At 38.2% G+C, this 17,553-nt stretch overlaps 1 protein-coding gene across 1 annotated transcript; it reads right to left on the minus strand.

The window, feature by feature from the left end:
* Window positions 1-1,298: 1,298 nt before the first annotated feature.
* LOC131438733 (uncharacterized) lies at window positions 1,299-4,572 on the minus strand. The gene is made up of 4 exons (XM_058608943.1): window positions 4,311-4,572; window positions 3,202-3,999; window positions 2,826-3,131; window positions 1,299-2,764 (listed from the first exon to the last, which is right to left on the minus strand). The coding sequence occupies exons 2-4, from the start codon at window positions 3,797-3,799 to the stop codon at window positions 1,887-1,889; spliced, it is 1,782 nt and encodes a 593-aa protein (XP_058464926.1). The 5' UTR covers window positions 3,800-3,999; window positions 4,311-4,572; the 3' UTR covers window positions 1,299-1,886.
* Between the last annotated feature and the right edge of the window lie 12,981 nt (window positions 4,573-17,553).

The following is a 17,553-nucleotide window of genomic DNA, read 5'->3' on the forward strand; positions in this document are numbered from 1 at the left end:
AAAGAGCTTAGACGTATTGAACATCAAATGCAGTAAATAAAAATAAAACATCAGGCAATTTTATCTAGTGCTCCTTAACGCCTCTACCTGAAAACAAGCAGATATTAATAATTATATTTGCGAAGCAGATCCTTCTTCCAATTTATTTGTTTTTTAGCTCCACGTGCAATGGCGACGTGGTGCTTTGCAAAATCGAAAATAGACATTAGGTGACAAGTGCTTTACCGAGTTTCAGTAAAAACTAACTCACTAATCGAAATCTCGCAAACGGATTTGCTGATTTCGGCATATTTGTTGTTTACTGACTAGTTCAGCATAATATTATGCTAAACTTTGGCAAAAGTATGGTGTACTATCCCCAAGGTGGTGTACTATCCCCACTTTTATGGAGCCTACTCGCTGATGGTTTGTTAAGGAAACTTAATTACCTTGGATTTCCGACTTATGGTTTTGCCGACGATTATCGTATATTGATGACCGGTATAAACATTAACACGCACTGCGATTTGTTGAGCTCGTCAGGTTGGATTATCTGTAAATCCGGGCAAAACATCAATGGTGTTTTTCACTCATCGTAGGATAATCACAGGAGCTCGTCCGTTATAGTTCTTCGGTTCAAAGGTTACTGTGGTCGATCAATTTAAATACGTCGGGGTTATTCTTGATTCAAAACTGAACTGGTCTACTCACATTGGATTGAATGAGCTTGCATGCGTTTCGGCCAATGCAGACGAGCTTTTGGAAAGTCATGGGACTCAAACCCAGATACAATCATTGGATCTACACAACTATCGTTAGACCAATTTTAGCATATGGATGTCTTGTATGATGGCAGAAAGGAGAAGTTGCGACAGTTCAGTCAAACCTAAATCATCTCCAAAGGATGGTCCTAATGGCGATGACAGAAGCATTCACGACAAATAACTAGGGGAACGTGCCACTTGAGCCAATTACTTCTGATTCCTGATCCTTGTGCACTAGATGTTCCCAAAGGTCTGGTAAAAGGTAGCCGCTCGATATGCACTTTTCCGCACCTTCTTTCCTGCCCAAAAAAAATCCTGCAATGCCGCAGCACCCAACTTGCTAGTTTACAACTCATGGTGTAGTATTCCATCGCACCCTGGGGATTTTTACATTTGTTCACTAACACCCTCTCATTCTGCTACCGTGAAAGGCAGTAGTGCCAAGTGTCATGTATAAACATGTGTAGTTATGCCTTATGATGGCAGCTTGTAAGTGGTGACTTACTATATTCCGATTAAGACGCTTGAATTGTAGGTATTTAAACCAAAATCAAACATTCAAATAAAACTGTCAGGTTGTGGTGCCATCTATCAGTATAGAGCGTTTATATATATTTGTCGAAAATAAATCATTCATAATAGACTTTCGTATAAATATTTTAAATAAATTCATAACAAGTTTCATTTTGCTCGCTAGTTTTCGCTATTGATGGAACATTTCTAACATTAATAGCATTGCGTTTTCTAACAATTATTCTATTGTGAGCTTCTTCACTACCAGCTACAGGATTTATGTTTCATTCAAATTTGTTGGTGTTATAGCATCAGTTTCATTTCCTAAATCTATATAAACAGGTGCAGATAAGTCTCTTCATTAGTTTTAGTTTCTGTTTAATTCAAACTTTTATGCATGTTTAAAATGTTTAAGCGTCATCTTTTAAAAGTTTTACTCTACAATTTCACTTTGTTACATTCAATAAAAATTTGTATGTGCGTTTTTGTGGGCGTTTTACGCCCTCTCTATACAGTTTATGCGGTGCATTAAAAAGTTTTTTGCTTACTAGTCTCGATAAGCTTCCCTAAAAAATTTGGCTAGATTTCACTCATTGTCCGCTGTCCACGGATTTTGTTCCTACGGAAACTCTACTGCTCTTCTGTTAAGGCCTTTGATATTGCATTTCTAATTCTGTTGCTAATGTCCTCCTTACTGCTATTATCATCATTAGGTTTCACCTTAAAAATTGATATGTAATCTTGTTCGGATTTGATTATCCTGTTTAGTGTTGTGCATTGTTCGGGTGGTAGCTCAATCACGGCATCAATTAGAGCGACCATCCCTTGGTGATCGTCCTTGGATGCGAATAAGATGAAAGCCTGCTTGATGCTTAGTTTCAGGCCATTTCCAAAACAGATACCTTCCGTAATATTAATACTCAGCTTGAGTTGCTGCTGCCGTTTTAGTGAGGCGTACACCTGTATGAGCATTTCAGCTAGTTCACATTCTGGTAGTTTAGCCTTTTCCGCCTCCGCCGTGATAAACCGTACTAAATCTACATCGCTTTCACACAGTAACCGTAATTCATTGAACAATTCGTGGTCTTGGTCAGTGTTAACAGCTTGCAAAATCTGAAACACCTTCTCGACCTCTTCCGGTTCCAGTTTCAGCAAAGTCTCGATGCAGAACTTCGTTCGGTCGATTGTTATGACCTTCGTGTCTTTCCTGTCGGAAGTGATGAGCACATTGTTTTGGAGCGAGTTTTTAACAATCCTTAAACCAATATCGATGGCCCGCGAGTCATTGTTGAAATACTCGCAGAAGTGGTCCTCGAAACCGAAAAGCTTCAACGCTACAATCGCATTGTTCTTCATCATAAGTTCCGCCTGCCGTATGCTGATGACGGTTTTGGTCCAGAAACAAATTGAGGCCGCATGAGCCAGACGTGTTTCAATGTTGGCATTGTAATAGTTGGAATGCATAGCCGATAAAGTATCACAAATGACCAGATCGCTGATAATGTTTCCTGGAAACAAAGATTAACTTAAATTCTTAAGTTGTTTTTTTAATTAAACAAATAATCATACCAGTTTCATTGATAAAATTGCACACCTTGAACCCAGTTGCAATGCTATGACTAGTAGAAGCAACTCCGGATAGTGCAGAAATGTGGGGCATAGTACCAAATGTTAGCACGTGGGCCGTCAGGCTTAACCAGGCAGTCCGGGACTCGGGATCACACAAAGGATTGAGTGATTCCTGGTGTGCACTTTTGTCCCGCAGTACATCAATTGACCTTCCAGTGGCATAAATAGCCGAACCAACGCTGGCTGCAATAAACGGCATCGCGATACCTCCGGAGAGAAAAATAGCTCCGGTAGCTCCAGCGATGCCTGGAGAAGAAAAAAAAAATGATGATTCAAATCCAAACATTTAGTCGCAAGCCACAAAAAAGTGCCTTACCAATTATCCCTGTGGCAATATCCAGTGCCTTGTAGTAGTAGTTCTTCCAAGCGGGTGTTTTTCCTACATCGTACACAACATTTTTCAAATTGGTTGCTACAAGCTTTCCTTCTTTTGGATACATCATCTCCGCCGAAGGATACTTGTTGTTTTGTAGAAAATCTTCGAAATTCTGATACACCCTTCCAATGGAATCGATGAACTTGGGTTCTGTGTCGGTGGCCTGTTGAAAATAATACCGAAATAGAGGAACCTCGTATAGTTTCCCTTCACTAAACAACTCTATCGGAAGTATCGTCAACCGACAGGGAACATTCGGATGGATGCCGGTATATATTTGCTGCATCAAACGGTCAATGGTCTTGCGGGATTCCTCATCGTAAAAACACAGTTGCTCCATATATTCCAGTTGAAGTTCCTCGTCGGTCCACTCATTCGGATTCTTCATGGTAAGACTGAGTGCGTAACCAAGAGTGTTCTGCAAGCTGGTCCCTTGTAGCAACTGCGATTCATCCCCGCGACAAGCACCTCCACGGTTCAGAAATTTTTTCATACCCTCTTGGGCTCGATCGATCCAATCCTCGCGAGATACTTCCATTGTTACAGACTCTGTACTAAATCACGGCTAATTCACACAATGTAACGACTCTTTGATGTAGTGAAAATAGCGCTCAGTGATGCAAGTTATCACGAAAAATGTGGAATGTAAGAGTGGGTGGTTGTTGGGAACAGTTGTTGTTTATATCAGAATTGTGTAAAAGCATATCCATAGACAACAGGCGAGTTCCAGCTGCAATACTATAGATAAAAAATTTAAAAAAAGATCTACTGTATAGGACACTATTACATGATAACAATATAGAGTTGGAATAAATGGTGTTTCATTTGTTGCCTTAACATGTAGCCCATGACTAACAGCAGCTCTCAAGTTAGAGAAAATCAATAAAACTGAATTAAACTTGATACTTTTTACATCATGACCTTGGAACTGTTTTGAAAACTTAACAGTATTTTATGAATTTGAAAAAAAACGAAAACTTTTTCTCTAGTTTGGAGCGGGTAATAATTTGCAATACTATAGACAAGTTATATGTTTCAAAAATACTTACAGTTTTTTTCAGGACCGTTTCCGAGGAATTTTACTGATTATACGCACAGTTAATCCAGTTTTTTTTTCATCATAGTCCGCACTATAGCACCGCAACAACCACGGGAAATAAATCGTTAGGATTTTGAACAAGAAACTGCGTAGTTGACGAATAGAAAAAAATTAAATACGTTTGATAACATAAGATATTTTGCTTGCTGCTACAATTCACAGAGTGACTATGTAACAAAAATTGCAGAATGATCGATCCTCTCTCTCTATCAGAGATGCCAGGTAAAAGTTTTGAATATCTTCAGACAGGGTTGCAAAAGTCTGTTAGGCTGTATACCATTTCGCAGATAATTTTAACTTTTAGTTAAAATCTGACATTTGAGCGATTATTTTGTGTCGAGTAGTTAAATTTAATGTCGTTTTTCGTTGAGAACACTCGTCGAGTGTTTTGCTCGATTCGTGCACTTTTCGTGCTGTCGGACAATCAAAATAGGTGCACTTAGGGCATATTCAGTAGTGTTCTAGTTCTAGATGCATAATTCATGTCAGTTTTAAAATTTAAATCTAGAAATTATAACAAAATAAACTGGCAGCCCCAAAAGCGTTTTATCTGTGTTTCAAATATAGAAAAAATAGAACGGCAATGTATACCAGTTTTAAATTTGACAGTAGAACTGGTCGAATAAATAAAACTAAAACGGATTGCTGGGGATACGTTTGTTTCAGTTTCATTTACATTATAAACCACCCATATGAATCTTGCAGCTGCTGAATTTGCTCTTAGAGTGACTATAATCAGAGTGGCGACCAGAGTTGCCAGGTTATTTTTTCAAAAATCTGTCAAAACTCAAAAATTTATCTGGATTTGTCTGGGTCTACTATACACAAGGAAATTTTTGCCGGGCTTCATTTTCAGTGAGCAAAAAAAAAGGTCTCCCCACCCCACCTATCGTATAGAGGCCAAAACCGTAAAGATCTGGTAAGATCTGACTAAATCTAGGAAAAATTTAAAGTCGTGAAAAAATTTGGAAAATCTGGCAAAAGATCTGGTTAGTTTGAGTGTCTGGCGAAACGAGGAAAATCTGGCATTTGCCAGACAAATCTGGCAACCTGGCAACGCTGGTGGCGACAGCTGTTCGTTTGGAATGACAGCTCCCAGTTCCAAACGAGCAAACGACTAGAGATGTGCGAAACAGCTCATATTGGTGAGCAGCTCCGAACCGATCAGCTCACCAAAATGAATCGATTCGATGTATCAGCTCATCAGCTCATTTAGTTTGAACTGATAATTAATTTTGTGACCGGTTTTTCTTGTGCCGTGACAGGTAAGAGTTCTTAATGATAATGTTTCATTTAATCCGTTGAAGAAGGATAGATACTGGCATGGAAGAAATAACGAAACTTGGTGCAAACATTTCTTCTCGAAGATGCGTTCAGCTCGCATCTTTTTCCTCGCTTCCCAATGCGGCGAACTGGGTAGCAAATGACTGAGCTGGTGAGCTGCGGTTCTTTTAAAAAGAGCTGTGAGCTGTCAGCTCACTTTTATGATTCGATTCATTGGAACAGCTCAGGAGCGAGTTGCCCATCTCTACAAACGACCTGTCATTTTAATGTAAAGCTAATGGAATGTTTTGATTTGTTGCCAAAATTACGGATGAGATGTCGTCACTCTGGTTATAGGCACTCTAGGTGCACTGTGTTTAATTGATTTACACCGCACGAAAAAATGCACTTCCGGGGCAATTCGCGGGCAACTATTTTGCACCCGTTTTCTTTTTCGAGCAGCAAGTGTGCAAACCAAACTTTACAAAACCGTTTCATTTATCGGCTGTCAGGGCAAAACACTGGCACCGAGCGAGTGGAATCAATGAAAAACGACATAACTAAAACTGCAACCCATTTCAAAGTTTGACGGATGAAAAGTTATTTGGGTTTATTTTGCATTGGAAATAATTTTGACTAAATAATTAATAATGGAATTTTATTTGCAAGATTTTTTTTATTGTCGGAAAATAACCATCGGTCTTTCAAAAATAACCATGTTATCGAGCAGGGTTATTTTTGACAACATCAAAATAACTAGATTTCAACCAAGGGGCAAATGACTCTAAACTCTAGACAATCTCATACTAATAAACTCATTTCATTCCAAAATAATTGGCACATTGTCGCAAAACTAAAATGTAGAGGCGCTGCTTGTTTAGAGATGATACTTTCAGCAAGAGCTGTCAAATCGGTGGGAAAATTTCTAATTACTCCACCTTTTCAATGATTTCTGTTGAAAACGGAAAAATTCATTAGAAAAATCATAGTAGAAGTTGAAGAAAAAGTTTTTACTCTGAGGTGGTAATGTTGATCTTAGTTCATTGTGTGAAATCTACCGTTTATTCAGAATAGAGCATTAAACTTGGGGTGATACCAAATACAAATTATAATACGGAGTACTCCGACCAATTTTCGAGGACACATTTTGCGCTATGTGGTACACTGTAAGGGTACACTGTCAGAGTGACAATGTACTTGATCAAATATTCCATACAACTGGCAACGCTGAAGGGTACAATTCAACTCACCATAGTTACTGTTTATTATTCTGATCGCTAAGGTCAAATCAGAAATATTTTGCTGCTAAGACTTCAAAATACAAGTAAGTTGAAAAGCTTTTTATATTTTTAGTAATTTAGTGGTTGAAAAAATTTTTGTCTGATAGAATATAACATACCATGCTGGAAATTATCAATAAATACATTGAATATAACGATGAAGCCAGCATACGGGGTTAAACTTTTTTCGAGGTTGAGCCGTTGGAACACACGAATTCGAAGGCATATTGTGGGTGTCCCTCGCGTTGCTGCACTCAACAATCCTCAAAATTATTTACAGTACGAATGTTGCGAACTTACAGATGACTGCAGTCTCATCTCCACTCTTCAGGATCTTTCAGTTGAATATGAACTGCACCTCGAGTGCGGTAGGATGATCAATCTTTTTGACTAGCTGCAGGAATTTCGAAGTGTTCTAGTTGACAGTAACATAGACGAACAAAAACACTTAGTGGATCCCAAGATACAGTAAGATTTTAAAAAAAGCATTTTTCTTTTGCTTAACATGGTGCATGTTTTATAGGGCCCGCTTCACACGGGTTGTTGCAGAGTTGCGGTATCTAGGTTCCATAGAAACGTTCAAAACCAACGGAGTTGAAATTTTGATTCCGCTGCATTTGAAATTGTGAATGATAGATGCTTTTCTCGAAAAGCAACCTTGTTGTCTATCCCAGTGTTTCCGAGACTCTCCTTTCCTCTGCGGCTCCGCAGCGAAACAAAATTTCAAATGAACATTAAAATTTGTATGGTAATTGGTAACCAACTTATGTTTTTATGTATTATTGTGTATTGTATGCCACGTTAGGTTTGAAGACCACAAATACGACGACACGACCTGCCACTCGTCTATCAAAACTGTATCGTAAATTTAACTACCCCTCAGTAACTGGAAATGTCAAATCGAAAACGCTAGTGAATTTTTTTAAACTGGCAGCACAAGTTGATATATTTATTGATTTTGAATAACAGTCACCATAACCTTGGTTACTGCATATCGACGGCAAGATGAATGTAAACAAAATAAATTTCAGATCGGTTTTTATATTACGGAACATTTTAATGGATTTACCTGACTCGAGCGGAATGTAAAAAATGAGGAGTATGAGTTATGTCTTTTATAAAGCCAAGTTCAAAATTCAGCTCTTGACTTGAAACCGTTGTGTGAGAAGAAAGACATGGAAATGACCGACAACGAGCTGAGCGAGGCTAGTGCTCTGCGGTACCTGGGGTGGAATCATGTAAGGTGATAAGTGACTATCACCTCCTGGTGATAAAGAGGTGATCACCAGAATGTTTGGAATCACCGAAGGTGATCACTTTTACTATCACCATCACCGGCGATTGAACAATCCAATCAGCGTGGTCACCACGAGATAGCGTTATGGTGATTGTTTTGACATATCCCATGTATTTAGAAAAATTTTTGACGAATTTTTCAATTTACTTGAGTTTAAAAGAATGCAGATGGCAAAACCTTACAAATATGGGTAAGAAAAACGATTATTCACGTGTTGTCATCAAATATATGATTTCAATTTGTCCTATACTCTTGACAATCTCGGATGAAATTTGAAATTTTCAGTTCACATACAGATTTGATTTAGATGGTAAAACATGAGTAAATAGACTAGTCATAAAACTTTTGATCATAATTTATCAATTAATCTCAAAATCCAACCCAAAAATCAAAGAATATCCCAGATATGAAAACAGAACCCAACCTCATTTCTTCCAATTTGGTATTTCATGTTACGATTTCTCCATAAATATCAATCAAACACACCACGGAAAGTTACTGAATCATAAATGATCGATTTTTTTACCAAATTTTCACACGTTTTGGTATGTTAGTATTCGAATCGAAAGAAAAAAAATAAAAACCCTGCATTTTGTTCGAATCTTCAAGCAAAAACTGAAAATTATCACCATCGCTTAGTTCAAAGCTCGCCACTCGGGCAGCGCAGCGATCGCAAAAGAGTTGGTTGGATTCTTCAATTGAGCTAACTTCACTCATATATCACCTGTCAAGAAACGTCAATTTTTCAGGAGTAAAATATAAATGTGGCGTATACCGTTGATATTTAGAGGAGTAACATATGAAAGTGGCGTATACCCATATAATATTTTAAAATCTAAATTTTTATCCCTATAGTTTTCAATCCTTTTCATTAATTCGAGTCATGTTTATCAATGATGATTTGTATGGATCGAAGAGTAACGCTGAAAAAAATTACCTGCGCATAAACAAATAAAAAAATTCACTTGTTGGTTTAATTTAGTGCCGATTTTTATTTTTCAATGGAAATCAATGTCACAGTCAATTCTTTGGGATAAATTTGAAAGCTTTGACACGAATTGTTAGATCTTCTTGATGTTTCACAACGGATGGCATTCCTCTCGAATGAGAAAGATCCGTTAAATAATTTCTGGTATAGTTTTCATTCACTTTACGATTATGTCATTTCACAGAGCTTTCAAATGCTACCTCCATTTTGGAAATTTTACCCACCGGTACTACGAATATCCACTATGATTAGCAGCAACCAATTGTCCAAAAATATTGCCTTATTTAGTTCAACTCACAAGAAGAAAATTAAGAACGCAGTTTGATCTTTTTTACTCGTTCAGTTGAACGAGACTGATATGTCGCTCACTAAGTCACGGCCATCTAATTCTACTGAAAATGTTAGCATAGATTTTTTATGTTACGTTATGTGCAACATGAGATGTCTACATTCATAAACTTATCACTTTTCCAGAAAGCAATTTATCTTTGACTCTACGAATACCCCAATGATATTCCTTCAAATAATAATTACAACATAAATGAATTGATTTAATTGATAAATACTACCGTTCATTCTATGAATTCTTTAAACCTTATAAACTAAGTTCTTTTCATTTTGGTATTTAATTTTGACACAATATCAGTACGAATTTTATTAAAAAATTATCCTCTTCGATCAATATTGGTAGGTTGTTTATATCAGTGGCTTAAAATTCACCTAACGGACAATAATTTATAAAGCCACTTCTCAAAAAATCAAATCACTACTGAAAGTGATAACTAAATTGCTATCACCTCCATTTTGACATGAAGGTGATTAAATCGTGGTGACTATCACCTTACGTAATGCCAACGTTTGATAGTGATGTTAGCCTCTCAGCAGTGGTGACAGAACTTGGTGATTATCACCTTACATGATTCCAAATTTTCAAAAGTGATAATCACTTGGTGATAATCACCTTACATGATTCCACCCCTGTATAACGTACAGTAAAATGATTTCTTTGTGGAATTCCACTAGTAATCCTCGAATAGTGGCCAACAAGGTGAAATACTGTTTCCACTTCTGCGCAATCAACCGACACAAAACAATGTTGACACCGGTATATTACACCGAATCCTACTGCCCAGAAAAGCTAGCAGTTGAAGTGTACGGATGAATCGCTGGAAGCAGATCATTGTCCTCGTTCGTTGGTTTCATCCTTAGTTTCGATTAAATTCCGAAAATCGAGTTCATTTAAATGCATTTCTGCTTAATTTGAACAAAGTTTAACACTAATAGAACAATTCCACCGCTTTCAAAACATGTTTATTTGTTTTGGGGTTCCTTGGTAACTAGTCCATAGCAACTTAAACAGTGTTGCTCGAGAAGATTATTTTTATCATTTACAAGGGGTCGCTAGATTTGTGGTAACTGGCGGTGAATCGTTAGCGAACAGTTTTAATGCTGATTTTTCTTCCAAGTGCCTGGTCGTGTCGTCGACAAATATATCTCATTTTCGCAATTATAACAAATATATCTCATTTCCGCAATTATATAATTATAACGCAGGAATATTTTTATCCGCTCTTCGATAGCGACGCATTGTTTTCATGATAATTACTAGCATACTTTGATGTTGTAGCGTTGCCAGAGATTCCATTTTTCAACTTGTTTGAAGTGTATCTGTCATTCGATTTATCTGTATTATACAGATTTTGACAGGCTCATACAGAACATCCAAGCTAGTACAAACTTTTCCAAAATTTTATTTGATTAGATAATACAGATAAATACAGATTTTTTATATAGAGAAATACATATTTTTTATGAAAATATCTGGCATATCTGCTCGCAAAAAAGTGTATGACAAGTAAACAAAGAGTTGACCTGCATCAGACCCTGTCAGCTTGGAGCGAAATCTATCTTCAGTTCAGCAACGCCATCGTACGGTATCACATTCAACATATCATGTCAATTGTACAGGTGCGCAGTGCTGCTAATTTGGCGCGCACGAATTTGATATTACTCGGTTGATTTTTCATTAGGGCGTATAAGCAAGTGACAGTTTCTCTTTAAAAACTCTCTCTTTCAATTATTGTGATGTGATTAAAATAATTTTCTTTGATATCACTATTCTGTTTTAAAGTCAAAAGTTTCGGGTATCATTTCATGCATAGAGTTGAGTGATAAACCTGGAAACCGCTTGGTAATTAATAGAAGAGAAAGTAAACAAAGAGAAACTGTCACTTGCTTATACACCCTTTTGAAAAATTAACCGAGATTTCCTTTCTCTACTTCTATGTACGAGATTCGATGAGGGCACCATGCTCACAAAAAAGGATGTTGCCAATGATTTGTTCGGGAAATGTGAGAGCTGGATATCTTGTTAATATGATGTCTTTGCCTGCGTTGAGCAGTTGCAAAAAGAAAGAAAAAACAGAAAAGAAACAAATACTACGTTGACAGCTTTTTATGTCAAAATAATGCTTTTCCAGATCTCGGCTAAACTTTTCTAATCGCATTATTATCCAGCGAGATCCCTACTAAACCTTTTTACTCCCGGTTAAACTTTTTTGAGTTCAGGCAAAGTTTAGAGTGATTTTCCCCTCGATTTCAACCAAATGTTAATATTAACACGAAATGGTTCACAGCCTAAGTCAAAAAAAAAACAGAAAACTGGTTTGGCGAATAAAAAATGAATGGCAGATTTCAAAAGTGAAGTGTGAGTTTTGACGAAAGTCTGCGAAAATTCGATTTTCAAAAGTCTGCCACAAAAAATGTCTGCAGCACTGTATCTAGGACCCATATAAGAAATCTGCAGACCTGGCATCTCTGCTCTCATTCAACTATGGAATATGAAGCGGCTCGATCATTATAAGTGTCATTATAACACAGTAATGTCATTTTTAATGAACGTGTAAGGGCAACAATGATTAATTCTCTATACAAATTTGGAATGTCATTACTTAGTAAACATTTAAAATGACATCATTCAGTAATAGCCGTTCAACCGAGAAGGTTGTGTATAGAAGCGTACAGTTTAATAACGCTGGTTGGTTTACACGCGTTAAATACGACAACGGTTGAACTACAGGTAGAGACCTGTTGGCAGCAGCCGTTAAAACGTATAGTCGTGCTGCATAAGAGAGCCCTAGTGCTGGGCCAAGCTGGTGAAGGAAACAACAAAGGGCGTTTCCCAAACTCTACCCAGGCCGCAATATACAGCCACAAGTGCTGAGCAGGAGAGTGCAAAGGCACATCGAAGAGGAAGAGTGCAAAGGCACATAGAAGCAGGAGAGTGCAAAGGCACACCGGTGCGAAGGCACTTCGGTGCAGAAGCATATCGGTGCGGAGCACTAGGAAGAAGGAGACAAGACAACTCGGTCTTTCCACTGCCATACAACACGCAGGTATACACCGGTGACCTGCGCTGGTTACAGCTGGCGAAGACGAAAGCAAATCGGAATTCGAGTGGTGCTGGATGTCAGGTAGCAGTAGCATCACATCATATTCTATCGCTACAGTGAGCTTCAGCATTGTATCAACGTCCAGATACATCCAACAAGAACATCTAGAGCAACGAGGATCTACACGGCAGTGCAACGGAGATAGACAACAATTTCAAGGTAGAAGTTTTTTCTTTTCCTTTTGATTGAGTACTGTGTAGTGTTGATTTCAAATTTTATTTTAAAGTTTAGTTAAAAATTTTAATGTAATGGATGAATCCATGGACGTAAATCCTAGCATGAATCCGATACCCCCACAAACGAAAAAATATCAGGAGAGCTCTTCTGGGCCTTGGATAGTCTTTTTTAGACGTATATCAAAGCCATTAAACATTTTTCAAATTAATAAAGGTTTGACAACACGATTCTCTCAATCAAAGAGATCATAAAAGTAAATAACGATAAAATTCGTGTTGTGGTAAATAATTTGAAACACGCGAATGATATTGTCTCTTCGGAACATTTCAATAAAGAGTATAAAGTTTACATACCCTCCAAAGATGTCGAAATTGACGGTGTTGTTACCGAAGCGAGTCTTTCGGTAGATGATTTACTCAAGCATGGTGTTGGTCGTTTCAAGAACTCTATGCTTGAGGGTGTGAAAATACTGGAGTGCAAACAACTGTACTCAGTAGTTCATGAAGAGGAAAAAAAAGTTTATCGCCCATCAGACTCGTTTCGAGTGACATTTGCCGGGTCTGCGTTGCCGTCCCATGTCTATGTCGATAAAATTCGCCTCCCTGTTCGGCTTTTTGTTCCAAATGTAATGAATTGTACGAACTGCAAAAAATTCGGCCACACAGCTACTTACTGTAGTAATAAACCAAAATGTATTAAGTGTGAAGGGCCTCATAAAGATAATGATTGCAACAAGGAAATTGAAAAATGTATTTATTGTGGGAATAGTCCTCATGATGATATTTCAGTATGCACTGCATTTAAAGTGCACAAAGACAAAATTAAGCTTTCTTTAAAAGCACGGTCTAAGCACACATATGCAGAAATGCTTTAAACGGTCATTGATGTCCCCCCTTTGGAAACCGAAAACGGGTTTTCAAATCTAGAGGAACCAGAGGACTCTGACTCTGACGAAAATAGTGAAGGTAATTCGTTTATCACTACCCAAGGGTCAGTTAAGAGAAAGAAGTCTTCCTCCAAATTACCAAAAAAGACACCTAAAATTTCATCTTCAAAAAAAGATCCCCGTGTTAAACAAAAAAAGTCAAAACCAAAGACTGTGCCTCCTGGTTTGTCAAATTCACAAACCAATCCAGGATCTAGTACAGAAAAAGATAATAATCCAGTGGGCTCCATTTCACAGCCACCAACAGGATTACTGAAGTTTTCGGAAATTGTTGAATGGATTTTCTCAGCATTCAATATATCTGAACCCTTAAAGACCCTCATAATGGCATTCCTTCCAATAGCTAGAACCTGTTTGAAGCAGTTATCAGCTCAATGGCCAATTGTCTCAGGTTTTGTATCTTTTGATGGATAATTTATCACCCGTCGCAAATGATACAATCACTGTCCTGCAGTGGAATTGTCGAAGCATCATGCCAAAACTTGATTCATTTAAAATATTATTGCATAGTCAAAAATGTGATGTATTTGCTTTATGCGAAACATGGCTTACTTCAAACATAGCTTTAAATTTTAATGATTTTAACATTATACGTCTCGATAGAGACTCTCCGTATGGTGGAGTGCTTTTGGGAATTAAGAAATGCTATTCCTTTTATAGATTAAACATCCCTTCAACTTCTAGTATAGAAGTTGTTGCTTGCCAAATAAACATTAAAGGCAAAGATATTTGCATAGCTTCGGTTTATATTCCTCCAAAAGCACAGGTTGGACAGCAACAGCTTAATGAAATGGTTGAAGCCCTTCCTGCACCACGATTGATTCTGGGGGATTTAAATTCGCACGGTATTATGTGGGGTTCCGTTTACAATGATAGCAGATCATCTTTAATACAAAACATTTGTGACAATTTTAGCATGACGGTATTAAATATGGGTAGCATGACACGGATCCCAAGACCTCCGGCACGCCCAAGTGCATTAGATCTATCTCTTTGCTCAACATCAATTCGACTAGATTGCACCTGGAAAATACTGCCTGATTTACACGGTAGCGATCATTTACCAATCATCATCTCAATTAGCAGTAGCAATTGCATTGCTACTTCCGCTAGTATTCCATATGATTTGACAAAAAATATCGACTGGATTAAATACCAAAGTAGTATCTCTAGTATTTTGAATTCAATGGAAGAGCTCCCTCCACTTGAAGAATATGACTTCCTCATTTGTTCGATTCTGGAGGCAGCAGAACAATCCCAAACTAAACGCTTTCCTGGGCCAACGACTAACAGAAGGCCTCCCAACCCCTGGTGGGACAAAGAGTGCTCAGAGGCTAAACTCGCAAAACAAAATGCTTGCAAGACGTTTCTAAAACGGGGAGGAGGAACTCCTCAGAATTTTGAAAAACTTATGGTTTTAGAAACCAAGTACAAGAGCATACTTCGAGCCAAAAAATGTAGCTATTGGAGACATTTTGTCGAAGGTTTGTCAAGAGATACCTCAATGAGCACTCTTTGGAACACGGCCAGACGAATGAGGAATCGTAACGTGGGCAATGAGAGTGATGAATACTCGAACCGATGGATATTTGACTTTGCTAGGAAAGTTTGCCCAGATTCTGTTCCTACGCAGAGCATTATACGGGAATCTCCTTCAAATAATGGTTTTATTAATAACCCATTTTCAATGATGGAATTTTCTATAGCACTCTTGTCTTGTAACAATAACGCTCCAGGGTTGGACAGAATTAAATTCAACTTGGTGAAGAATCTGCCCAACCTCGCAAAAAGACGTTTGTTGGAATTGTTCAACAAGTTTCTTGAGCAAAATATTGTTCCACCTGACTGGAGACAAGTGAAAGTTATCGCCATTCAAAAACCGGGGAAACCAGCTTCCAATCACAACTCATATAGACCCATTGCGATGTTGTCCTGCATCAGAAAATTGTTCGAAAAAATTATTCTACGACGTCTCGACACTTGGGTCGAGACGAACGGTTTGTTGTCAGATACTCAGTTTGGCTTCCGTAGAAATAAAGGGACGAATGATTGCCTTGCATTACTTTCGTCTGACATCCAAATTGCCTTCGCTCAAAAGCAACAAATGGCATCTGTATTTTTAGACATTAAAGGAGCATTTGATTCAGTTTCCATTGATGTTCTTTCAGACAAGCTTCACCAAAATGGACTCCCAGCGGTTATAAATAATTATTTGCACAACCTTTTGTCAGAGAAACACATGCATTTTTCACATGGCGATTTGGCAACACTCAGAAATAGTTACATGGGTCTCCCGCAAGGCTCATGCCTCAGTCCGCTCCTCTATAATTTTTACGTAAATGACATTGACAGCTGTCTAGTAACCCCATGTACACTAAGACAATTGGCAGATGATGGCGTGGTTTCAGTTACTGGACCCAAAGCTATTGATCTGCATAAACCATTGCAAGATACCTTAGATAACTTGTCCGATTGGGCTGTTCATCTTGGTATCGAATTCTCTGCGGAGAAAACAGAGTTAGTCGTCTTTTCAAGAAAGCATGATCCCGCGCAGCTTCAGCTCCATATGATGGGAAGAATGATCCAACAGGTTTTAACTTTTAAATACCTCGGGGTGTGGTTCGATTCCAAATGCACGTGGGGAGGACACATTAGGTTTCTGATAACAAAATGCCAACAAAGAGTAAATTTTCTTCGAACAATAACAGGATCTTGGTGGGGTGCTCATCCGGAAGATCTAATAAAATTGTATCAGACAACGATACTTTCAGTGATGGAATATGGATGCGTTTGCTTTCGTTCCGCTGCAAACTCTCATATTATCAAACTGGAGCGAATTCAGTATCGTTGTTTGCGAATTGCTTTAGGGTGCATGCATTCGACACATACAATGAGTCTTGAAGTTCTGGCGGGAGTTCTTCCATTAAAAGATCGATTTTGGGAGCTTTCATCACGCCTGCTAATAAGATGTGAGGTGCTGAATCCCATGGTAATTAATAATTTCGAACGACTAGTCGAGCTTCGATCTCAAACAAAATTCATGACAGTATATTTTAACCATATGTCACAGGAAATCAACCCTTCAAGATATATTCCTATCCGTGTCAGCCTCCTAAATGTCCCTGACTCAACTTTATTTTTCGATACATCCATGCAGCGCGAAGTGCGTGGAATCCCGGATCATCTACGTTCGACGGAAATCCCAAAAATATTTTCAAGTAAGTCAGGCATATTGACTCTGAGAAAATGTTTTACACGGACGGATCGCGAATTGAAGAAGCGACAGGGTTTGGTATGTTCAACAATAATGTTTCGGCCTCATTTAGGCTTCAAGAACCTGCATCTGTTTATATAGCAGAGCTAGCAGCAGTTCATTATAGTTTGAGTGTAATCGTCACATTAATTCCAAACCATTATTTCCTCTTCACAGATAGTCTGAGTGCAATTGAAGCCATTCGCTCAAACATGACTGGCAAGACTGAACCGTTTTTCCTGGGCAAAATAAAACAGTGCCTGAACGACATATTGAACAATAATTATCTAATCACTATAGTGTGGGTCCCGGCTCATTGCTCCATTCCTGGCAATGAAAGAGCCGATATTTTAGCCAAACGTGGTGCTATTGAGGGTGAAATTTATGAGAGACCAATTGCTTTCAACGAATTCTATAGCTCGTCTCGCCAAAGAACACTTGCCAGCTGGCAAGCTTCTTGGGATAAAGATGATCTGGGTCGGTGGATGCACTCAATTATTCCGAAAATATCGACAAAGGCATGGTTCAGGGGACTGG

Source organism: Malaya genurostris, chromosome 3, assembly GCF_030247185.1.
Source record: "Malaya genurostris strain Urasoe2022 chromosome 3, Malgen_1.1, whole genome shotgun sequence".
Lineage (NCBI taxonomy): Eukaryota > Metazoa > Arthropoda > Insecta > Diptera > Culicidae > Malaya > Malaya genurostris.